Genomic DNA, 24,961 nt, shown 5'->3' with positions numbered 1-24,961 from the left:
CTTCAAATGTTTGGGGGTTTTTTTGTTGGTCTTTTTTTTTTCTTTTTTACTTGCCTGGTCTCTCAACTAGATTTTTTATTTTTTTTTTAATGTCCAAAAGGACCTCCTGCTCTTCTAGTGTGTTTGGTTTGTCCTTTGTGTGCCTGCTGTGTGTGATCTGGCACTTTTAATCTTGCTTTTCTTTCTATAAAACACAGTTTCCATTAAAGCCTTTTTGGTTGAAGCCCTGCCCTACAATTGACAGTCCTGTTTGTACAACTGACAGATTGCCTTGGGGAGGAGAAGAGATTTAAGAAATGTAGGTCTTTAGTTACAAGCCCAAAAGAAACTGCTGACAGTCAGCTGCCATATGACAGCTCATTCTGTCATAGCCAAGCTCCAAGACAAGGCCAGCTGTTCCCTGGGAGGGAAGAAAGTACCCTCAAGTGAAACCTAGCCCCAGCCTTTGTCAGGAGCATCTGCTGTAGGGAGTGCATCGCCGTCAGTGGCTTGATAAACCTGTAGGAATGCCTCCTGCATGTAAGGCCTGAAGGGGCATGACACAACTCCAGATGCTACCCTCTGTCCCCAAGATGCCAGATAGCTCGGTAAGTTCTGCCAGCTGGACCTAGTTTCTATTACCTGTGGCTTATGACTACCTGCACGCATCAAGGTACACTGCAGTCGGGCAGCGATACACAGCGGCTGTCTCCTGTTGCTGTATGTACATGGCGCTGCTCTAAGACCGTGCAGCTCCCGTTGGGAAGCCGTCAGTCTCCTGGGTTAGCACAAGGTCACGCTTACCTGTCAGCCACTTACCTCCCAGAAGTCCTGCCATCTGAATTACATTAGCATTTTAAGATGCAAGGGGATTAACATATTTAAAGCGTTTCTTTCAAAATTTTGGATGCCCTAAAGTCAAGCTGTCATTCTTTATTTTAAAAAGGCAAAGTTCTCTGTTCTAGAGGTGATCTGTACTCTCTTTTGCTGGAAGTTACCCATATATGCATTTGGATAGTCACTTAAGGCTAAATGAAATTTCTTTACCAGTAATGAGAAGGTGATTTGGGGGGTTTTTCTTCCAATACGTACCGTTCAAAAGTACACTCATATCACACCCTCTTTCCTTCTGAGAGAAAGAAGTTTTTAACTCAGAACCCTGATGTGAGTATGTGGCTGAGAGGACTAGAGGCTTGGCAAGCACTCTGCCTTCCTCTGTACTGCATGCATGAGTTGTACAGTGAAGGAAGAGAATGGGAGCAGGCCCTGTTGGTACCACTAAGGTTAGGAAGTCTGAGGTGTGAGTAACTTGACATATTCCAATCCACAGGCTGAAGGTACAGACAACCTGCTTTAATTTCTGGTTAGTCATAACTAACCTCTTTGTCCATGTAATCTATACAGTATTTACCTAGTCCCATTTTCTTGCCCCAAACCAAAAGTGGTACTAAATTATATAACATTAATGGGCAGGATACATGTAATTGAAAGAGGATTAAGAACTGTTGTTTAAGGTATTTTGATACTAAGTAACACTGGTGTTCTGTTACTGTTCATATGTGTGCCACCTGCTTCTACCTCCCTCTCCATGTCCCTTCCTTAAGGTGAGGGCATGTCTAAGTGCTTCCTCCTCTTGCCGCAAATTTTCTCATACTTGCACTAGTGACATCGCTTATGCTTCAGTCTCTTTTCTGCCAATTGACTGTTTAGTTTAATTTGTGATTATTCTGCTCATCTAGACATTTTGCAATGCATTCTTAATCAAGATCTATGACTTCATGTTGACATTAAAATAAGATCTAACCTTGTAATTTGTTCAGTGACCCTCTTTCCTTCACTAGAAAGGCTAAACTTAATACTACTAAGTTCACCGAACGTGCAACTAAAAGCAGCATGGATCTACATTGTAGATCTACATTGTAATTGAGAATTAAGATTGGCATGTTTAGAAACTTATTTTTAAAGTAGTAGTTAATTTTTGTAATTTAGGGCTTATAACACATGAAGATAGTTGTCTTGCTAACTGATTTTCTGTAATGGAGCATTGTGTATGTTAACATACAGGTTCAAAGCTCGGTGGGGTCCCATTCTACGTATGATCTGTATATTCTAGTTGCAGTAAGTGGTCTGAGCTACAGAAAATACAATGTTAGACCCTTGAATGGTAAGCAGTCTGCATTTATTGGAAGATCAGTCAAGTACAAGCGAAAAGACATAACTCGTTCAAATAAACAAAGTCGACAGTTGCTTCCTGTGGTTAACAACTGCTACCAGGTCTTGTTTGACCAAAACACGAATCTAATGCAGAGCATTACAGAGAGGTGAGATTACCTGCTGGTTTTTAATAATGTTTCAGATTCTGTAAAACCTTTTGTAAAAATCAGTTCAAGGACTATGTCATGTGCCTTAATTCTGAGACTTAACGAATAAAATTTCCTTTATATTCTTCACAATTCATTTTTTTCTCCAGCTCTCATGTCCTCCTTTTCTACAGGAAATGTCAACACTAGCATAGGTGTGATTCCATACTATTTCTGTAATGTTGTTGCCCTGTTTAACCATGCAGTTGGTCTAAGATAAGATATCACAGTATTAACTAGTAGATCAGCAGAATCTCATTGTACTTTAGTTCTAAAGACGATTATGTGTTTGTATTAAAAATAAGTAAACGCATACATTATGGCTGTACAGTGATCCTTAAGTGATAAAGCAAGAGCTTTCTCTTACTAATCACTAGTGTTTTCCAAGTCCTGTATCACTCTTCCTGTGGTAGAAAACTACAAAATTTTTTGCAAGGTAATATTTAACTAAAGAAATTCCATTGAATCAGGAGATAAAATGGAAGAACAATCAAGATCTAGGTGAGATTTGGGGTTTGCAGATTGTCTTTCTCCGCTGATGTGAGTCGGCTTGATTCCTTCAGCTTCAGTGGAACTGTGCTGCTTTTTGCCTGCTCGGGATTGATTGTCAGCTATAAACTGATGGAAGATTTGACCCCTTTGACATTGGCCTAGTGACTACTGGACCTCTTTCACCTTTGTGGTTTTGTTCATAATTCCACCTCCTAGAGCAAGAATTTGTTGTCCAGTATAGTTAAAATCAGCTTTAAAAGTATATATAGATGGGCCTTAACCAAGAGCCCTGGAGTAAGTACTTTCTCAAAGTGGCTCCAGATTCTAACTTTCCAGATTCCATGGCAAATGTAATGAGGAATAATAAATATCTAAACTCAAATTCCATTTTTCTCCATCCTGTTCTGGCAGGCAGAAAGAGCTGGAATTCAGCATGTAGCAGAAATGGAATATTCACTTTCTTCACAAGCCTTCTGGCAAGCCCACAATGTTTGAGTTTCAGGAAGTTTGCTTTGGGGTAATGGGTAAGAGCGAGGTGTCAGATCAGAATGGGAGGAAAGGTTAAAAAAAAATGTGATCTTCAACTGTGAAGCCTTATAAAGTTTAACTGCAACAGAACTTCTATTCTAGGTCAAGCCCCTGCACTGGAAATGCCCCACAATGGGGATAGCAGAAAAGACTCGGATGTGTTTTGCTTCTCAGTCATTACAATTTGTAGGTTGCTGTATTAACACTAGCTAAAACAGTTGACAGTTTAAGTTTATATGCCAGACAAAGTGATTTTTCCTGTTTTGCCAGCAAGGCTCCAAAAGAGGAGCACAGCAGGTAGCTGAGGGCAATCGCATCTTAAATTGCCTTCATATGACTTTCCAAATACTGGAACACTGAGTTATGAATAGCTAAACTGTAAGCTTCTGGGGAGAAAGGAGGAGACAAAGTAGGTACTGAGTCAGTGTAAATTTTGCTGTACTGTTGCTGTTATGTTCCTTACCAGTAATAGGGAAACTTGCATCATGCTGATTCACCTAGCTACAAAGTCAATTAAAGAAACCTGGTTGATTATTCATTAATATAGTGTAACGTACCTCATTTTTGTAGAATGGGTGGGATTTGGTCCTGTAGCAACTTTTACATCAAAACAATGAGCTAATGATGATGTTTCTGTCTTGAGGTGTTTCTGGGTTATGAAAGTATAAAATTACATAGAAACTCCATTTATTTACACACTGACAGATGTCTTAATGAGAAGCACCTTAATTCTCTGCTGTCCTCATTTCCTAAATCTTATAGAATCAGTTACCCACTTTGAGGAAACAGATACTTTCTTTTTTCTTACATTCCCAGCCTCATTCCTGTTGCAATTCAGCTTTGCATCTATTATGTACAAAATGTGTTTGTAAGTAATATCATTTTTCCTCTGTTGTGGATTCCCAGGGAGACTAACCAGACTGTCCAGTTGACCCAGGAGTTCCTTGAGTACCATGTGAATGGAGATGTGATGAAAGGACCCATTTCAGATAACTACTTATTTGCCCCAAATGCTTCAGCTGTTCCAGTATCACAAGCAGTGGGACTGGAAATAGTTTCTGGAAACTTGATGACAGAGATACGGCAGTATTTCTACAGGTACAACACCATTACAGCTTCACTTCACTGGTGCACTTCACAGAGCTCACTGTTTACGACTTAGACAAAAGAACTAGCATGCATCTGCTAAATGCAGTGCTGAGGAAGCACCTCCTTTAAATAGCACATACTGGTGCAGGAAGGGAGTTGAAGATCATTCAGTTACCTTCTGTGGGTCATTTTGTAGTGCAGCTTCTGTTGGAACCCTCATTTGTTACAATTCAATGAAAATTGCAGCTATCATCTTACATGGGTGGAATTTGGACAAAATGGGTTCATTTTTATAACTGTGTATATCTTTCTTACAAACAAATTAGAGAAAGGAGAAATGAATCCTACACATCACTCTGACCCCTGATGAACTAGCTGCTACTTACTGTTAAAATTATAACAGCCTATAACCCCTTCACCCTCTTTAAAATCTGGTTATTTGATTGAAGTTTTTTCTTTTGCATGGTCATTGTACAAGGATTGTAGTTGAGAAGGACCTTTGGAAAACAGTGAAATTCTGCAATCAAAATTAATATTCCCCACATTGAAAAAATACATGTATTCTGTACAAGTAAATGTGTCCCTTAGGGAGTCATAATTACTTCAAAATTTGTTGTTAACTTTGAGAAAAGCACAGCCTCTCTAATCAAATGAAAAGGCCTCTTTACACTTGCAACACTAAAGAAAATTGTAGGATATCACTCCAGTTGAATATCTGTACATCTGAAAATTAAGTTAAAATTAAAAATAATTGCATATTTACATAAAATATATAGAAAACAGGCAAAAAAGTTGTCTGTGTATGATGACATTGTGAATGACTTGCAAGTCTTGACATAACTAATCAAGTGCTCCACTTTATAAACTCTGCATATCTTTCCTCTCATTTTTATAGTAATGTTACTTCTCAGGATTACATATATGCAGTGTATACCAGGATGTATACAGTACCAGAAGGCTATGATGGAAAGTTGCTTTGCCATAGGATAGAGCAAGAATACAGCGTTGGGCCTTTGGAATTAAATCGTGAAGCAGTTCTAAGAACGAGCACGAATTTGAACACCAAGCAGCTACTCTACACTGACAGCAATGGATATCAGATCCAGAAAAGACCATTCAAGGCATATGTGAATAACACAGTGGCTCGGGTAGGCGCAAAGGCGGAATCCAAAGTCAGTTGTGTCTTACCTTCGTTCTCCATTACTGTTACCTAGGTTAATATTTTCACTGCATGGTTTACTGTGTGTATGTTTTCAGAACTATTATCCTATGGTCCAGACTGCCTACATTGAAGATGATACCACAAGGCTGGTACTGCTTGCAGAAAGAGCTCATGGTGTCTCAAGTCAAGGAAATGGACAAGTGGAGGTAACTGGTTTTTTTTCCCTCTAGGAGAGCATAATTTCATGGTTGCTGATAATATAAATAAAGCATGGTGGCTGATTACTCCTGTGACATTTACCTTCCCAATACAGGTGATGCTTCACAGGAGACTATGGAACAACCTTCAGTGGGACCTGAATTACAATCTCACTTTGAATGATTCTTCAGTTGTTCGCCCTGTGATTTGGCTTATTTTAGGAACCAAGGCTCTCACCAATATTTTGTATCGGACAAGTGGACTGGCATTAGAACACAGGCCAGTAGCAATGTTTGGAGCATTATCAGGTAACTCGTTCCATCTCCTGTGCTGTCTTTAGGATCTGAATGGCTTATTTATGTTGCTTTGATTTATGCTATTAATTTTGTAAATGCAGACTTCAAGCGTCCTATGTGGCAAAGTTAGTATACAGTGAGTTAGGAGGCAGGTTTAGAGCCTGCTAATTAATTTGCATTAATTTCAAAGATGATGTTGTCCAAGTGTATGAAATGTTTCTCTTGTTATGTAATTATCTCTACTTTCAGAAAAGAATAAATTTTAAAGCATCTAATGAGAACAAAGTGTCCACACAGGGGATTAGTGCAAAGTAACTAGTGCACTGTATATCAGCTTCCTGGATGCTGGGTCCTTAATGACCATTTCTGAGTCATTCTTTTAAAAATATTTGTTTGACTTATTAACTAAAACTAAAGCCTCGTAGTGGAACAGCAACTTCAAGCTGCAGTGAAATTTACTTTATGGAGAGCTCTACTACACTTCTCCAGCAGTTAAAATTGTGCTGCTTTCTCCTTTGTATCTCAGAAGGCCTTGGAGGAGAAAGCATAGCATCTGCTTTGCATCTGCCTTTGCAAAGCAAACAAAAATCTCTTTACCCTTCCGCAGTACCCTAGCCAGGCTTGTCTGTGTGATCAATGTTTGATGTTTGCTTTGTTTCATTTTGCATGTAGGAGATAAACCAAAGCTACCCAGACAACTTCAGAATTCAGTCCACGGTTCACCTGTAACTGTCCCACCTAATCTTCATCTCCAAACTCTGAGCATTCCAGGGTGGAGGTACAGCTCTAATCATGCAGAACAGGTCCACAGCGTCCGCATGGGTAGGTGCCTTCAAAAGGGTGTCTGGACGTTACACTTAAAGAAGCTGGCTTTCTTTTCTATCTATCTTCTGTGGCTAGTGCTTCTATTTATTCAAAGTGTTAAATTCCTCTATCAAGAAAGTTAATTGTACTGTATGATTTCTCTACTCAGATAGTGAAATATTTCTCCTGCATGAGTTCACCAATGCCTTTTAGTGTCATTCCTGTCAACACTGGGAGCTGGGTACTTCTTGATGTTAGTCCTCTTGCTAATTTAAAAAAATGAGAAATAAGTTCAAATTAGAGAGTGTGAAGCTTAAAAAAAAAGTTTAAAAGTTGATTTTATTTTTAAAGTAAGAAAATGTTTGCATTTTGTTTTCTCTTAAAGGTAAACAGAAGCAAGGTGACGCAGACTTCAGTCGTGTCCTGATAAGAATTAGGCATTTGTATGAAGTTGGAGAGGATCCTGTGCTGTCTCAGCCTGTGATGGTAAATTTGAAGGTAAATCTGATCCTTTGAGACAGAATACCACTAGAGGTGGTTTTGTTCCAGACAGAGAACTGGTTCTGGAACGAAACATCTTTCTTTGCTAAAGACTCAAAAAGATACAAAAATACTAGTATAACTTTAACCTCAGAGAGAAACAGGTCTTATTTTTACTCAGCTTTGTAACACAGAAGCCATTACTTCAGATGAAGTTGCCATAGGCACAGCATGAAGCTCTGCATAAATATCGATAAGATTTATTCTGTTGAGCTCTTGGTTGTATAACACTTCCTGCAGTACCTTAACCAGTGCAGAGAGGGGGTTTCTGTTTTTCTGTTTCTTTACTTATTGCAAGTTGTATGTATAGTTAATGAAATGTGGATAGGATTAAAGCAAACAACCATTTCTTTCCTCTATAGTTTATTTCAGAGAGTTGTTGAAACTTTGGTCAATTTCATTATGTACTGTGTATTTTCAGTTTCTTGTTTATTTGACCTTTCATGTAGAAGTAGATTATTTTATAATGCATGGCGGGGGTGGTGGTGGTGTATTTTAAAATATGAACTTTTGATTGTGATGACAGAAGCAGGGGGAACAAGATGCAGGGTTCTCTTTTGGCTAGAAAACTGTAGCATGAGTTTCAGCTTTTGAATGGAGAAATTAGTAGGTTGTGAACTTTGCTAGAAGAGGTGCTCTCAGCACCTCAGCTTCTTAGTTTGAAGCCTGATGAATCTGAAGTTGCCATTGTGTTGCATGACCTAAAAGATTTTTAAAGTCTCTACTACTTTGCTTAACAGATCAATGCTGGGGATGAAAGTTCTACTCTGGTCTGTGTACTAGACTGTTGAGTGTGATGCTATTCTCAGTAAAGTGTGGTTTGATTCCTTGTGTTTTCTTTACTCGAAGTCTTTGCTAAAGGGATTAGGATCAGTGATGGCAGTGGAAGAGCGATCACTCACGGGCACGTGGGATGTGAACACTTTGAAGCGGTGGAAATGGAAGACTGAACAATATCCAAGCAAAGGAAGCAAAGGTAGGTGGAATAAGGTAGTTGGTGTCCATAGTGTTGTTGAAGCTTGATGAATAGTCTAATTAAAAATATAAAAATATTTGCAAGATTAAAAATGTATTGTTGTTCTATATGACAGAGCTGTTATGTGGCACAACCTGCAAGTTGGAGCATTTAGCGAAGATTCCCTGCAAGCACTAGACTGCTATATTTCTCTGATGGCTTCTTTTGCCTAGAAGTGTGAGAAATCTTGCAATCTTTCTGGAGTCATCCTGTCCAGATAGAAGTGGCTACTTTATGAATTCACACTTGTGACATAGATGGATTTTGTTAGATGCTGATGAGTTGTGTTAATCTAAGCTTAAGCCTGTGCTGCAGAAAAACAGCTGCAGTTAAAAATCCCCACTGTAATCAGCTTAAAGGACTGTGTGGATAAGATTCAAGTTAGGGCTGACACTCAAGTCTAATGCTGTGGGTGACCTCATTTCATTTCCAGTTCCAGTTAGTTGCTTGGACATTGTCCTTACTGTCACTTGCATCCATATATGTGCCTTGGTAAAAAGATTGCAGAGGTTTGTGGGCCGGGCTAGGTGGGAGTTTAGAGCTCTGCTTGACCTGCAGCTAGGAACTTACTTGCTGTTTACTCATGATGAAGAAAAGGTGCATGACTGGGGAGTAGTTTCATGTTTTCTGTGTGTCAGCGTATGTAAAGTAGATGCATTGTTGATTATTTTAATATTATGAATGGCTACGTGGCTCCACACTACTTACAGCTTTAAGGAGGAGAATCTGCTCAAACACCAGCTTTTAAGGAAGGGATAAGTTAAAACTGTTAAGACAGAATAATACATAAATTTGAGCAAAGCTTCTTTAATACAATGTTTTTGTGTTTTACAGGATACCCTAGCAGCACAGACACCTCAGAAAACTGTACAGTAACTGTTCACCCAAAGGAAATAAGGACTTTCTTTGTATATTTTCATGGTCAATAAAGTTTGACATTATATTTCAGGAGTGAATATATATTAGCTTCCAATTTTTGTTTCAAGATATAAGTGATGATCTTGAAAAAAATTCTACTGCTGTTAATGAAAGAAATAGTCATTTTGGAATAAACTCTAAATTTAATTAAACTGTTGGCCTGAGTTGTGGGTATTTTTGTTGGTTAGTTATTTACAACTCTTTTTTTTTTTTTTTTTCCTGGAATGTGTTCAATGCAAAAATTACCTTGGTGTTGCAGCGCAAGCATATTGAACATTTCCATGCTTGCTGTGGGTGGTTTTAAAGTGATTGCTTCAATAATGCTATAATTTCCTCCATGTGGAGGCACTGTTCAAGAAGGAAGGAAGCAGAGTGAAAAGGGCTCTCCCAGAGTAGCTATAGTGAAAGAGTTACGCTGGAAGAGCTGCACTGGTGGTCACTTCTTCTGTGTAGACAGCCTGTGTATACTAACTGGTTGCATCTCATTCAAATCACTGCAGAAACTGCCACATTCAGTTACTGGATGAGGAAAGGTTGTTTCATATTTTCTCTTGGTTGTTTTTCATACTTCGCTATAAATATTTAGTGATATGCCAATGTAACCTGCCCTGCTGCAGTGAAAGCCATTTTCCTGAAACATTAAGCCCAAAGGGGAAGTATACAGCACTGTAACTATCACGCAGTAAAGTATGATGGCCATTATTTTTCATTTTGTTTTGTGTATTTATTTGGGAAATGAAATGAGTTCAGCTAAGTCATTTTCCTTGCTTGTACCTCTGTTCTTACTCCCTGCTTGGCTATGCCATGTAGTATAATGGGTATACTGCGTAGGTTACACAGTGCTATGATTACAATTCATCTTTTTGTGACTGAAGTGGTATGCACTAATACACTTGCTGGTAGGTTATAAAAATTGAACTGTATCTTCAGGGGGTAATTTCACGGTCAATCCTGGCCAAGCAGTGAAGGATCCTACAGCTGCTAACTCTGGGTGCTGCTTTCCCAGATCTTGGGTGGATATGTTTCTAGCAGGCTGTGTTGGAAGGAGTTCTACAAAAACCTTCCATATGCAGGACAGTATAAACAGGAATACCTCATTACCAGCTGATTTATCTGGGGGGCTGGGGGGCGGGAGGGGTGAGGGGTGTCTACTTCAATTTGTGGAGACTTTCTGATTAAAAACAAAACAAAACAAAAAAACACCACAGAATATTTTATCTGGAGTTATTTCAGTGCAATTGGCCATCAGGGAATAATTTGCCAGAGTCAAATCTTGTATTGCACCAGAGGCATCTAGGACTGTGGTCTGTCAAAAGCATGGCATTCCTGTTAAAGAAGATGATGTTGCATATTTTATATGTTCTTTTTCCCGAGAAATCTCAACCTGAGCAAATGGAAGCCTGCAGGCATTTGAATCTCTGTAGAGGGACCCGTTTAGTAATCATCCTTTTTCTTCCTTCACATGTGTCAAGATGGTGAGGAGAAATATTGTGGTACTACATCAAGACTTGATAGAAATCAGGCCACTCTGTACTTAAAGAAAAAAATACATCAGGTGGGACACATGAAAGAAAAGAGGATGGATGTATGTTATAAGCAGAGGAAAAAATCATACATGCATTCAGCATATTTGTGCTAGGGTAAATAAGTTCTGGTTTTAATTTTGGTTGTAGTTAAGGAAGTAGCAGTGGAAGAGCCAGGAGGAGTTAGAAGGGCACTTGGGTGTCTGGGAAAGAGGATGTGACAAGCAGTCAGAGTGAAACTGGTAGAAGTCTGAAATGCAGAATCTTCTGATAGCAACTTATTTTGTCCACAGCTTCTGGCTGAAGACCCTCCAAGATGCTGCTCTTCTGGGTCTTGTCGGTTCATTTTGTCTGGAAAGCCAAATTATATTTGTTCCATCATTCTATGTAATTTTGAGGAATAGAATCACGGATGTCCTCAACAGCTGGTGGAGTCCTATTTGTGTCTCAGGACAAAGAGTGTCACTTCGTAAACTCTGTTTTACTGCCTTCTTTTCCCGTGCCCAGGGCCACTTTTTCATGTTTTCTCTGTGGTCTCTGTGGTCTGCTGGCATCTGGTGTGGCTTGGGTAGCAGAAACGCGAACCCCAGATACAAGGCAGCAAGGAAGCTGCTGCCAGCCACTGAAGACACCAGGTTTTGTCCCTGCTTGGCAAATGCAGGGTTGTGGTTGTTACATTGCACCGCCCTTCTCGTTGCCCTGTTCTATTTCAAACACTTCTAGTTGCATCCACATTGCTGAAAAGTACATGTTAGTTATTTGGACTCACAAAAGAAACAATGTTCCCATTAGTTTTTTTCCTTTCTAGGAAAAGCTAATGCCTAACCTTTATTATACATTAAACCAGGTGCAAACCTAAATTCAAGCTCAAGGAAATAGATTCATGCTAGCTTTTATCTTGAGAAATTCGTGCTGATTAATGTTTTGATGCCAGTACCCTGACTGCTTTTTTTTCCTATTGTGCAAGAAATGCATTGATGCTCTTTTGAAAGGAATCTTTTGCAGATCACTTTCTTTAATCACTTAAGTAAAAAAATCACTTGCACTTTTAAAAATAATTTTTAAATTAATTACAGTATCCACAATTGCCATATTTGTTTTGTCAGTCCATTTGTGCTGTGGAACTGTTTTTCCTACTGAGACATAATTTGTTATTCACAGTTGAAAAATAAATTAGGCATGCTTTTTCTGTGCTAACAAATAAGTGTGCCAGAAGAGTCCTACAGTTAATATCAAATTTAGGTTTTGGTGGTTTTGTTTGGGTCATAGCTGGACAAAATCAGTAATGTGCATGTGTCATACAGAACATATAGAACACCACTGACAGTCATGAGAAGTTATGAGGTCTGTTACATGGAAGTTAGGTACTGTGTAAAACCCCAAGTGATAGCATGCTTTCCACCTTGTCTTTGAGTCGGAAGAGGGAAAGATTCATCAGTTAAGCACAACAAGACAAATTTCCGTTTTCACCAGAACTTTCTTTTAGCAAGTGTTTGTTATGATTTGAAGATCTTGAAAAGGCAAATCTGACTTAAAACTTATTTTTTAAAGAATCTGATAACATGTCCTTGACTTAGTGATTCAGAATTTTGTTTCAAGTTTTAAAATTTCAGATTAATTCCTCATAACAAAGAAATGTAAACAGCTTATGCTCCATCTTCTTATTCCAATGCAGCAGAATTACAAGCTCGCTTGACTACCTTTGGTTTCACACACACTCTCCTCAATGCTGCTGTAGATTAATAAATTTCCCAGCTGACAGTAACACCTCAAAAATGCTGCTGTCTCATTAATACTTGTGTTACAAGCTCTCAAGCAAGTCTGACGCATGGGTAAGGAGGAGGGAGGGGGTTTAGGCCCTCTCTTTAAAACTTTCAAATGTATTTTTCGGTATGTCTCCACTGGTGTTCTTTGAATGCCACGGAGAAAAGTTTTGGGAAGACGGATTTGTGCAAAGCATCCAGGAGCCTGGCTATCCCTGCCTCTCCAGGAACAGAGCACCTCTGCACTGAGCATCTCCAGCACACGGGTGGGTAAAATTTACACATTTACAGAATCCAAATTCATCGGTGCAGTTGCCAAGGTTAACTAAGATTAGGTTGCAGAAAGAAAAGAAAACTTGAAAGAATCTTTCATCTTTCTGTTGTAGATGCTTTCCTGGCCAACACGGTTGTTGCGTGTGATGCATTTACCCTGGCAGCAAAGCTGGCTTAAGAAATTTTGTCACCGTGTTTTTCCACCCACTAAGTAGTACCGTGATGAGAATTTGTGGGGTTGTGTTGTCAAACGGTGCAATGAAGTAACCAGGGCTAAAAATAAACCTTTTTCCCAATGCCTTTTCCTGTCTGCTAGTTCATTTTATCTCTTGACAGTAGATGATTTGGATTAGAACCAAAGCATCTTTCAGAGTAAACATAAGCTGCGATCAGCACTATTGAAAAAGCTTCACCTAGTTTCTAGACAAAATACTCTGCAAGCTGGAGCTGCCAGCTGTGTAACTCAATACTAAATGCATGAATGTAGATTTTTAAATACAAGAGAAACTATTTTTTCCCTTGAATTTACACATGCATACTTCATTTCTTCTACATCTTTGATTGGTAGTACCAAAAATAACATGAATGCTTAAGTATAAATTATTTGTTTTACATTCCTATGCTTATAATCTTAGTGAAACAAGCCTTAATTAATACACAAGGCACTGGTACTGCATTAATGTAACTGCACCCATAGAGGTGATAGCGAGATGCTTTGCATATTACAGCGTAGCATCCTGGATCGCTTCCCACTGATGCTGGGGCCACTGCGAGTGTGATCTTCGAATTCAGCCTTCCCCCATTGCCCCTGCCAATAGAGCTATGCTGCTGTTAAGGCAAAAGTAGGAAAGTACTTTTCACAGGATGGAAGAATTAAGGCAAGATTTCAGCAAGATAACAATGAAATGTGTGATAAGATAGGAGCAAGACTTGGCATCAGTGTAACCTATCCAAAGCTAAAGAGACTTATCTGAAGTCTTTTTGGCTTTCCATAAGATTCATCAGGTTGGCTGAAAAAGGCTGCTGACAAGCGTGTACACAGTACCTAAAGAAATCTTACCTTCATAAAATGCCTTTAAATGAAGGGTTGCAGAAGTGCAATGGCAAACATTCACATGAGACCACTACAAGTATGGAAAAGCAGTTCTTTATGTCATCAGAAGAGAGGTGAATCTAGTGCTGAAAGGTAACCAGTTAGGACACAATTTAAAATTCAAAGAAATTTTCTGCTTTCAGACAGAATATCTGGGCTCTTAAAACAGACACATCTATGTCTTAAAACATTACATTTGATAGTAATTTCAGAGAGTAGGAAAATTTGGGTTGCATATACATTTCTGTCATCCTCACCACATGAGGGAAGAGGAAGTTAATTACAAATCTGTCATGCTTTCATTTGTTGCTTTGCTGATCTTCAACAAAGACACCCTGATGCAAGTGCTAATAACCTTGCATGATGATCGTAATTTTACTGAAACTTCTTTTAACGATGTGTTTTGGCTGCTTAGGTAAGTGCTGTTTATTTTTGTTCTTTTGTTTGTAGTTAGTCAAGTGTAATTCCTGAGATGGATTTAAAAAAAACTTCTCACAGTGTATCTGCCTCAAATAGGCTTGTGTGTGAGACAAGGATAATGTTAGCTATATTTTCATAATGCTGAAATCAAAATTAAAATGCGTGGGGAATCAGAAAGCCTTTTCATAAATAGATAGTGGTAGAAAAAAGTGTAGAGGAACAAATCGTACACTTCAACACAGAAAATGGTGTTAGGTGAATACAAGCACTGTTTTTCTTAGCCCTTCAGACTGAAATATTTATTGTGGCAAACACTGAATGTAGAATTTTAAAATGTTGAGGAGGGCAAGATGAAAAGATTAAACAAGTGGAAAAGGATTTTTTCAGTGGTATTTTTCAGAAAGCCAGTAAAGTCATGAGACAGAAATGTAGCATAGCCTATAGCACAACTGTATTTTAAATGACAGACTGGAAGAACAGAAAACCTGGAATTTGTGATCAATTCTTTGATACGTGAACAGCTTCTAAGTTGTCATTTACATGCTATATCAACTCTTTCCCTTATTTTTTCTGCTCTTTATATCACCCCGATACTGTCCATATTGTTCTCTGCAAGTTGTTGAGCACTGCACAGTGGGAAAAAATGGAGCTGCCTAACTCCTGTAGGTGTGATAAAGATGTGGCTTTTTCTAAAGGCAAAGGAAAAATATTTATTTGCATAATTCTGATAAAACCTATCAGATGCCATTTTAGGACTAGAGAGGGGCAAAATCATCCCATTACTTACATGTTGGTGTGAAATGTGCCAGAGTTATAAATAGGATAAAATTTGGAAGAAAGTCATGCAGTGATACTCTCATCATGAGTAGATCTTCACTTAATAGTATAAATGTTAGAAAAAAAGAAATTATAATTCTTCATGCAGCATATGAAACTAACGGTCTCAGCAGTCATGGGAATAGATTTTATAGGATTAGCACTTTTGTGATGAGCATCCATGTCATTACATTAAAAAAAGTTATCTGATATTCACACAGTAGTTTCACTTCAGAAGAAAATAATTTTGTGCAGTACTGCACAGTATCTGATGTAGATCACTTTGTGTGTGGACAGTGAGTGACGAAGAGATTCGAAGCAGGAAAGAGGAAAAAGTTTTATTTCCTCTGTTACTGTCCATGTCAGCCTTGCCAGGCAACAGACATGGTGAGTCAACTGTGGTCTGCGTGGCACATTGCGTACTTATTAAATTACAGAGACAAATTTGATGCTATAAACTACTTGTCAGCAAAAACTTAATGAAAGACGTTTGAGCAGCATTAAAGAACCCACCTTCAAAATGCTGCACATTTGTCACTGATTAGAAGTAGTGCGGGACAAGAACTCCCACGTGGAGACAAAAATGGTAGTGGATTTTCCTTTCATCTTGATAACCTTCCACTATTCACTGATGAATCATTCTGAATGCCTCCTTTTGGTCATTCTTTATCTGGCAGATAAAGTATTTAATATGCTTCAAACTCAACCTCTAGTATAAAAGCTTTTTGTTGAAAATAAAAACTAAGTATATCAGTGAGTACAAAGAAAATCTTCATTTATTGCACACAAACAATGATGGAGGGTTTTAACACACCAGATTAAACATTTCCTTCAGCCAGAAAGTAATTGCCATTGTTCAGAGGAGAACTGGGGAGTAACTACTCATAGAAATTAATCTCATAATGGTTTTATGGTATTAACATTATTTTAAATACTGTGATTGCAGACATTACAGCTGTAATGTTACCTCTTTGATGTTTTAGCTTTTAAATGTATGTGTATTTCTCCACTAGCTACAGGTCACAATAATTTAACAGTCATCCAAACACCGACGGAAGTACATCTGTCAGTTGGAGACTACACTGAAATTGCCTGTATTTGGGAAAAATCAATTGAGAGGTATAGAGTAAGCTGGTATCTTGTTGACAAAGAGAACATCACCAAAACTCTATCATCAAAAATTTTCTATGTATCCAACATCACCCGTGAAAGCAAGGATGTGCTAACGATAAAATCTGCCAATGTGAATGACACTGGATTTTACTACTGTCAGATAATTATTGAAATACCTTTTTGTAAGAAAGTGTATGGAAATGGGACAACAGTGATTGTTGACGAGAAAGGTAAGCTAGCAAGAGTGCTTGCCATTTCATTTGTCTTCATAAAGATGCTTCAGTTTGAACTATTTTATACATTTCCTCCCTCTCCCACATTCCTCCCTCAACGCAGGGGATCTCAGGGTGAATGAGACACAGAGAGGACCTGAACATCTTTGAATGACAAGTGATTTAAGCTCTCTGCTTTAATGTCCCCAGCGTAGTGTTTGTTTTCTTCTATAAGGGTTTGCTAATACGAACGATTAGTTAAGGTTTACAAAAAAAGCTGTGCATCAGGTGTGTATTTCACAATTATAGTGAAAATATGTACAAATATACAAGTACAGCCCCAAACACAATTCCTTCTCAGAAGGGATTGGGTAGGCTAGATGTGAGACAATGTGGTAGGGACATGGCTACTCTGTTCAGGGATATGTACCCTTTACTAATCATTTTGGGGGTTTATTACAAGTTCTTAATAAAAAGTGGGAGGTAAATCAGTATGGAAGACAGAGCAGTATGGGCTCTACATTTAAAAGGATTTGTGTCTGTAAACTTGTAACAAAATGTTTTACATAGGCTGTGTCCTCTTATTTTATTATAGTCATATGTTAACCTTTACAGGGGAGCAATTTAAGGTCTGAATTCTGAATTAAGTATTGAAAAGCATTAATACAATGAGCATTCAAGCCATTTTTCAGCAGAAGGGGTGAGGTATGTTTCACCTCAAGACACTATGCATCACTTCTTCAGGATGCTGATCTCTGCCTCTTTTTCTGCCATTCAACTGTAGAGAAAGTCTAGGGGACTAGCTCTGACATTTTAAAATATTATATTTCATATATTGACTGGTCAAGTCAGAGGAGTAACCTGCCTGTTCATCCGGCACAGTCCATTTGGGCACAGTTTTATACTGGAAGTCCAAAGGGAGGTACAAAAATCATCAAAGATTTAGAAGACATCAGTGTCAGAGAACAAATGAACTAGTGCCCAAAACAGTGGGAAATTAATTTAAAAAGCTGTTAGAGGGTTAAGATAATCTAAGCTTCTGAAATAAGTTAGGTGATCTGATCTCTTACTTGGTCAAGTAGTAATAGCCTTAAAATCCAAGCAGAAAAGACTCACATTAGACACTGCAGGGGGAAAATGTCAAACTGTGGGAGCTATAGGAGGGATTGATGTTACTGTTCATCAGGCATGCATCCCTCAGGGATGGTATAGATGACCTTGCACTTGGGTGAGGAGATGGACTGATTCACTTCTGAATTTTTAATGTTTTATTCTTCTCCACCCCCCACCCCCACCTCGGTGCTGTTCTTCTGTTTTATCTTTGAATAGTACATCACTTTATCTAAAATATGTCATTGCAGAAGCTCACTCATGGAGTGAAAATTTATTAAATTGATTACTGCTCGTGAAAAATCTTTGTCTTTCATAAGGAATCATTTAACTTGGACAGGGAGCTCAGGGAGCTCAAGGACAACTTTAATGAGCAGGTGGTGTTTGTCCTGAGCCCCCCAGATGAACAAGATACGGGCAGGACCATCCAGACACTGAATATCATGTGCAGCTCTGTCCTGAGGGCACCTCCACCATGTTCGGGCGTCTGGCCAACATCCCTGGTGTGCGTGAACCTTATGAATCATGAGACAGCACATGCCTGCACTTAGCCTAGATGTAAAAGTTTACATACACTAGGTGTGTAAACTATATTTGTTTTTACTGAGTATAAAGGCGGGCAAGCTCTGGGACTGTGCCAGAAGCCTCACCTACGGGTGGACGCACCACACAGGAATTTTCCCAGTTACTGAGAGCTCCTGGCACCAGCTGCAATGGGGATTCCCAGCCCAAGTGTGGGCCTGGGTGACGTTAAGGTGGTAAATGGTGATGCCTCCTCTTCCTAGTCTCTGTAACACTTTGCGGTAATGATTTGATGCTTCACTTGGATGGCTCTTTTATCATATTGTGCATAATAACTTGTTTTCTTTTATCATATGGCATGCTGTTTTCCTTTATTATATTGTAATATAACAAACAGCATTTATTCTTATATTTTATTTGGAATTAATTTTTGCTTGGTATACAGTCAATCAGCAAAACGACTCATTGAAAGGAGATTTGGCAACATGGGCCATCGTTCCTTTTGTAGTAGCAGTGGGAAGCTTGTATCTTTGCTACAAAAAGAAACAGCGCTCAAAACTTTCCGGTGAGTGACAGTATTTCCATTAACATTATTCTCTACCTTATACATCTGTTTTGAGATGGCTGAACAACTGCACTTAAGAGGCATCACTAAGAGGAATTTCAGTGTATAACTTTTGCTCACCGGGTCCAGATCTGCTAGGGGCATCTCAAGCTGAGGGCTTAGAGGCACAGCTGCTAGTTTGAGTGTTCTCGCAGCCACAATTATCTGCAGTATTTGTCTTTCCAGAGAGAGTGATCACTGTGGCTGAAGATCTTGACCTGGATAGGGTACTGAAGTATATAAATTCTGATAATTTTTTAGCAGACTGATAAAGTGAGGAGCCATAACTTAACTCTGCATCAGTGGCTTACTCCTGGTAGTGACACCTGGAAGTGACATCTGAAAGACCCAGCCTTGGGGACTTTATTGTGAGCTATGTTTTTTAAGCTGTGTATTTTTTAAACTAATGATTAATTTTGGGGTGTTTGCAAAATCCTGAAATGAAGAGTGGAAAAAGTCACAAGAAAAAACAGTGAATGGCAAGAGTAAAGGACAAGTATAAATGTAGTGTATCTGCAGGCAGCGAGTGCAGATCCGTGACATATAACATAAGGCAGCCTCTTAAGTAGCTGTAGCATGAGCATTATGGTTGCAATGTAAGGCTTACTCAGCTCAGGAGCCGCCGGGGATATAGGTGGAATGTCTATGACTTGAGATGCAATTCAACTTGCAGATTGAAAAAGCGGGGTGGGGAATCTAGACAAGTGAAGTCCCTGAGCTCCTGTTTCAGTCACTGGGGTTGACCCAGGCAAGTGTACACACTGACCCGCTGTAGGTGAGCTGATCAGCTGTCTTGATCAGTGGCACAAGCTCCCCATAGCAGAAGGAGCATTCGGAAACCAGAAGGCAGCTTATTCCATCTGCAAGCTGAATACCATTCTAGTGCCTGTCAAGACTAGCTATACAAGAGCTCTGCACTCCTCAGTCCAGGGCTTTGTAGGGCTCTGGTAGAGCACCAGTGTGACTCTGGGAGTGAGCAGTAAGCAAGCGGTGACTGTACCTTGGGGTTTGCTAAGGTTCTGCACAGGTTCCTGCACCAGCGGCAAGGCATCAGGACGCACGGATGCTCAAGGTTGTAGAACATCAAGGGAGAAATGAATGCACCAATGAAGCAGCTGAGGAAAACTCATGTAATTCTGCTGAATGGGTAAGTGGTTTATAACAAGACTTTCGCTGTGAGGGAGGGACTCTCAAAATGAGGTACTGGGGAGCACACTGTACTGAAAGCACACAAGCTGCTGTTCCGAGGATGGCATCTTACTACACATGAAAAAGGTTTAAAGAAAAAAAAATGTTTTATTGCAAAAGACAACACTCAAAAATAAGAAAAAAGATATTTATGTAGTAGGAAAGTACTGGACTCTGTTGTTATGTTTAATGACACTAAAACTGCCTGGAGAAAGGGGCAGCAAAAAATGGAGAATATCAATATAGAGACTGAGTGAAAGAAGTGTAGAAGTGAAAAATGGCAATAAAGTCCCTTTACATATAGTTTTATGCCAAGCTCCAGGGGCTTGAACCAACTTCATCTCCTAGGGCCATTAGAGCAGGCAATATTTGCTGAGAGCAGGTAGAAGATTTCAGGCAAGCTCCTTTTTCCAGGCAGTTATTCGTCTTTTAATTACATTAAAACATAAAGTGAGCCCTAACTTAACTCTTGCATAAGCAGGCACAACTTCCATTACAATCAGCTGGACAGGCTTGGAAAAGCCACACAGAGGTGATGTAAAATGCTAAAGTCCACGGTCACAACTGCAGTTACCAAGCTTACAGACTCCTGAATTCACCTTTTAGAGAACCTGGCTTCAGTCTTAAGCTGGTCATATTGGTACTGAAATCATGGTGAGAGAGAATATCAGGGTGCAGATAGTAAAACAGTGATACCTATCTTATATTATGTAGCAGTCATCATTCTAGAAAATGTATAGCAGGGAAAATTCACTTCCCATGATATGTAGCTTCCTACTGAAGCTAAGAGGCTTGCTTTTACAGGAGGTATCATAGCAGAATATTTTAAAAATAAAGGCATGAGATGGTCTGGTCATAGTAATAAAATATTCTAATTACTAGCAATAAATGGATAAATCTTCTACCTATTAATATTTAATGAAGATGTAAGAAAACAAGCTTGATAATGAGAAAACAAGCATCAGAGGTGGTGCAGAGTGAAGAGTTCATTAGCAGACATTAACTGCTCAGGGTCTGTACGGTCGACAAGACTCATCCAAGAGTGTGCAAATACAATTATAGAAAGTCTTTTGTTGTTGCTTTATATTTAGCAGCTGTAGCCACAGTGATGTGTCACGATACAGGTTCAGTGTTTTCTTTCATGTAACAGACATTTTTGCTATAATATTGAAAGCAGAAAACGTGGTTTCACAGTGATATCATTTTAAATGTTAAAGCATAATTGGATCTTATAAATCATTCAGGAGATCCAGTAGATTAGTAAAGCCAGTACATACAATGTGCATGGGCCCTATATTTCAAACAAATTAAACCAGTAGAGATGAGAAAATATTATGTTGTCCCTGGAGCTGCACTTACTGCTTTTCAATTGTGTTGCAAAACATGATCGGCCTGATTATTTTTTTTCTGTTTGTGCAAAATTAATTCTCTAAAAAGTACACAATATATTTTTATGTTGCTTACACTTTCTTTTTTTAAAAAGCTTGTAAATTTGCTGTCCATTCTGGGTAAGTTTGGACACCATTTCTAGAACAGCAAACATGAAGGTTCTGTGCACCTCTGCAAGGCTGCTCAGTCTCCGGTTTATGTCATTTTTTTTCCAGTTCTTGGGGTTGTGAAGGCAATTTTGTGTCACAGAGCTTGAATCAAGGCATGGATTTTATATCCTATGTCAAAACAACAGAGCAATTAGGTCAGATGATGAGACATAGCTCCAAGTATCAAGTTAGCTTAACCTAAGAGTGAACATTGTCATGGCAAAGCTGGCCGCTGTAGCTGTGCATTTACTATATAGCGCTTGTCTCTATCTGGAGATTCATCCCATATTTCTTGAGCTGAGATGCTCAGGGAGTGCTTCCCAGGCAGTTCTGCCAGCTGCAGGGGAATTTAGGCCTTGGAATTCTTGGAGCAGTTGATAATTTTTTCATTGCAAACTTCAGCAGGCTCCATCCCAGATTTAAGCAATGCTGTAGCATTAGTGCAAAATTCCAGCTCATGGAAGCACACAAAAAGCTCTGGTTGTGGGAAAATGCATAGAAGCATGATCCAGATTAGCTGGCCATACCTACCATGGCTGCTGCTTGACATTCAGCCAGCAGGTGCCTCTCTGATCTGAACATCGTTCATTAAAACATAACTAGTAAGCCACCACACTAAAGTGTAAGTGTAAAGACAAAAAGCTACCACTTCGTGACTTCCACCTTTTTATGGTTTATGCCATGTCAGCTTGAGAATTTGACTTTATGTGTCTGTGAGCACAGATCTCTGTGCACATTTCAGGCAGATCTTTAATTCTCAGGTTTTGCTAGAGGACTTACGTGAAGATCCCAAATCCTACATGTGCTTAGGAAATGAGAACAGGATGGTTTCTGCACAGCCTAGAATAACATCTGAATACTGCAGCAGCGTGCTAGTCACTGTGCCAAAAGAGCATCCATCCAGCAGGAACAATGCAATAAAGCTTTTTGGAAATACTGGAGTTAAATGATTAAGGGGGTAAAAAACTTTGCCATTTCTGATTTCATAGAACCTGGTTTACAGTGGAACTTGGCACCTTTGGTATTCTAAACAAGTACTTTGTGCCTAGTACTTAACTAAGAGAATTGAATCCAAACATAGGAAGACTTTGCTTTCAATGTTCGTACCGAGACACTCTTTCCCTTTGAATTTACAACTCTGTGTCCCATTTTTCTCTCTGTTCCCTCAGGCTCTGCTAGATGTTGTGTCTTGGGTAAAAGTTCATTTTAGATAGACTTTACAGGTAAAAGTTATCTTGACTGGAGTTTTCTTTGCTTCTTAAGGCTGTGTCTACACTTTATGAGTCACTTGATTCTTTTTGGCAATGAATGAAGGGGGAAAGATGACAAATCCACTGCAACTATTGTATCCAATGGAGCAGATGAGCAAACTCCACAGACTAGGACAACTGCAAAGTCTAGAACGGGACGAGGATCCGCCGTCTACTTGTCCTTTTAGTTCTGAATGTCAAACGTCATAAACAAAATATGGCTAAATAACTGTAAACCTGAAAACAATACGATAATTTGCTGCTGAAAGATGGATTATGTGAGTTTCCAGTCAGAAGTATGTCAGCAGGACAATACACAAGAAAAAAGGTTGGTTTCAAGCAGCTGTTGAATGTTTTGTCCCTAAGAAAACACTGTAAGGAGTCCATGGATTGGGAGGGTACGTCATTTTAGATGATTGTCTTCAACTCTTCCCCCCATATCCAGAAATAATAGAAGATGTTTTATCATACTTTGAAAAATCTTCTGGACTGAACAACATTGTCCAGCAAAAGCATTTCTTCAGCTAGCCCATGCATAAATAGCAGAAGGTACAGAAAAAATGTACATGGTGGTAATAATCATTTGACCAAACAGACAGTACTACACACAGCGTGGAGCCTGATCGCTGAAACCATCGTCAGTGCTACCCACATCATAGCCAGAGCGGTATGCCACGAAGGATTATGATCCTGTGGAAAGGGACTGTTAGCATTAATTCATTCACACACTTGGAAAATCTTCCAGAGAAAGTAGTCTCCTATGCACAATGAAATACTAGGTTTAAATTAAGCAATATATATTATTATTATGTAGAATTATTGTCTAACTGGTGGAGGAGGGGTTGCTTGGAGGAGATGGGAGTGGGGTTTTTTGTTGTTGGTTTTTTGTTTTGTTTTGTTTTGTTTTGTTTTTTGCCAGCTCTAAAACTTTTTAAAAAATCAAAACTGAGGAAAAATCAGAACTGAAAATGTAAGGAAAACCTGGCTTCCAAGGTCTGAACAGAGGTGAAGAGTATTGACAGCAAAGCTGATGGCAGTTGTCCCAGGGCTGCTGAATACTAAAATCAGCTATCTGAAATGTGAATGTGTTTATGTACCAGGGTTATTTCGCCTTCTGTTATTTTTTTCAGAGGTTAGATCATCTTGCCAGCACTGCAGGGAGAAACGACTTCACTGCTGGAGAGGTTTGTTAGAGCTTGTACCTGGGCAGTGCCAAAGGTGCAGAACAGTTTTCCCAGGGACCTTAAGAACAGTTTGTGTGGTCTAAATGTGAATGGCTTGCTACTCAGTACGCTGTAATGAAATCTTTGTGGCCATGCAGCATGGTTCATGGTCTGGCTCTCTGTGCTATAGTGACTGCAGTTCACCAAGCTACCTCTCAAATTGCCATAGCTCGGCCATGGCTCGCTCTTTGGTGTGCATCCTCTTTCCTGGGTTGTTCTGCAACCTGCCCTGAATGCCCTTCTGCAGTGACTATACTGCTGTCCAAAATATGCTATAATCACTGCACTGTGAATATACCTTGTATAAGAGAAACTATTTGTTATGGTACATCTCATGGTATTTACGTATAAATTGAATAAAGCAAGAAGATTTTCTTTTCTTCCTTTTGAAGTTCAGTTACTTTAAAATCTTTGGTGGCTTTTATCCTGAAACTCATTATTACAGACGTGTTTCCTTTACTGCACGGTGAAACACTGTCACGTGCCATGTTGCTCTGAGGCTCACGAACAGGACCCTCAATTTCCACAAACCCTGTAACTTTGTCCCCTACACAAGAAAGTCATGACTGATAAAAGGGATGGTGGCCTTCAGGCCATGTCCCTGATCAAGGAAGCACTCAGTTATGCAGCAGAGCAGTAAGTGGGTGCAGTAAAATCTTTGTTTTTCCATATATTTCTGGTTACTTTTCTATTTAATCACGATGAGGAGATGTACAGTATTCAGGGAATTGTTAAAGGAAACCACTAAATTAAGAGATGCCACCAAACCACAGTTTCATAGTCTCCCAATCATATTTTCATTTCAACACTATTAAGACATTGTTGATTCAATGTGGTTCCTGCCAGCAAAGAATGCTGCCTCGTTAACCGCTGCTCATATTTTGTATGTTAACACGGCCATTTCTAATATCTGGCAGTTGGAGACCACCACA

At 39.2% G+C, this 24,961-nt stretch overlaps 2 protein-coding genes across 3 annotated transcripts in view; both read left to right on the top strand.

Annotated features, from left to right (window-relative positions):
* MAN2B2 (mannosidase alpha class 2B member 2) overlaps positions 1 to 9,533 on the top strand; it is a 31,280-nt gene extending 21,747 nt beyond the window's left edge. Inside the window, exons 11-19 of one of the 2 annotated variants that reach the window (XM_040593577.1) lie at positions 2,044 to 2,300; positions 4,266 to 4,457; positions 5,344 to 5,596; positions 5,706 to 5,816; positions 5,924 to 6,116; positions 6,777 to 6,926; positions 7,294 to 7,406; positions 8,298 to 8,415; positions 9,298 to 9,533. In XM_040593577.1, the coding sequence (XP_040449511.1) occupies positions 2,044 to 2,300; positions 4,266 to 4,457; positions 5,344 to 5,596; positions 5,706 to 5,816; positions 5,924 to 6,116; positions 6,777 to 6,926; positions 7,294 to 7,406; positions 8,298 to 8,415; positions 9,298 to 9,392 (1,482 nt within the window). In that variant the 3' untranslated portion in view covers positions 9,393 to 9,533. Of the gene's footprint in view, positions 1 to 2,043; positions 2,301 to 4,265; positions 4,458 to 5,343; positions 5,597 to 5,705; positions 5,817 to 5,923; positions 6,117 to 6,776; positions 6,927 to 7,293; positions 7,407 to 8,297; positions 8,425 to 9,297 lie in introns of both variants that reach the window. The other variant, XM_040593571.1, reaches the window with a different exon arrangement.
* A 4,804-nt stretch (positions 9,534 to 14,337) lies between these two features.
* On the top strand, positions 14,338 to 24,404 carry LOC121087987. Its single transcript, XM_040593562.1, has 5 exons — positions 14,338 to 14,448; positions 16,283 to 16,612; positions 18,672 to 18,791; positions 19,847 to 19,977; positions 22,820 to 24,404. The coding sequence occupies exons 1-5, from the start codon at positions 14,394 to 14,396 to the stop codon at positions 22,862 to 22,864; spliced, it is 681 nt and encodes a 226-aa protein (XP_040449496.1). The 5' UTR covers positions 14,338 to 14,393; the 3' UTR covers positions 22,865 to 24,404.
* Positions 24,405 to 24,961: the final 557 nt, after the last annotated feature.

Source organism: Falco naumanni, chromosome 1, assembly GCF_017639655.2.
Source record: "Falco naumanni isolate bFalNau1 chromosome 1, bFalNau1.pat, whole genome shotgun sequence".
Lineage (NCBI taxonomy): Eukaryota > Metazoa > Chordata > Aves > Falconiformes > Falconidae > Falco > Falco naumanni.
The sequence above is the reverse complement of the archived record's forward strand: the minus strand, read 5'-3'. Positions and strand labels throughout refer to the sequence as shown.

What these genes read in the sequence shown, in the direction of transcription:
- LOC121087987 (XM_040593562.1), top strand. Translation starts at nt 14,394, where the DNA reads ATGATGATCGTAATTTTACTGAAACTTCTTTTAACGATGTGTTTTGGC. An exon ending in GATGTGTTTTGGCTGCTTAG is followed by an intron (nt 14,449 to 16,282) that starts GTAAGTGCTGTT and finishes TTTCTCCACTAG; the next exon opens with CTACAGGTCACAATAATTTA. An exon ending in CATGTAATTCTGCTGAATGG is followed by an intron (nt 19,978 to 22,819) that starts GTAAGTGGTTTA and finishes TTGCTTCTTAAG; the next exon opens with GCTGTGTCTACACTTTATGA.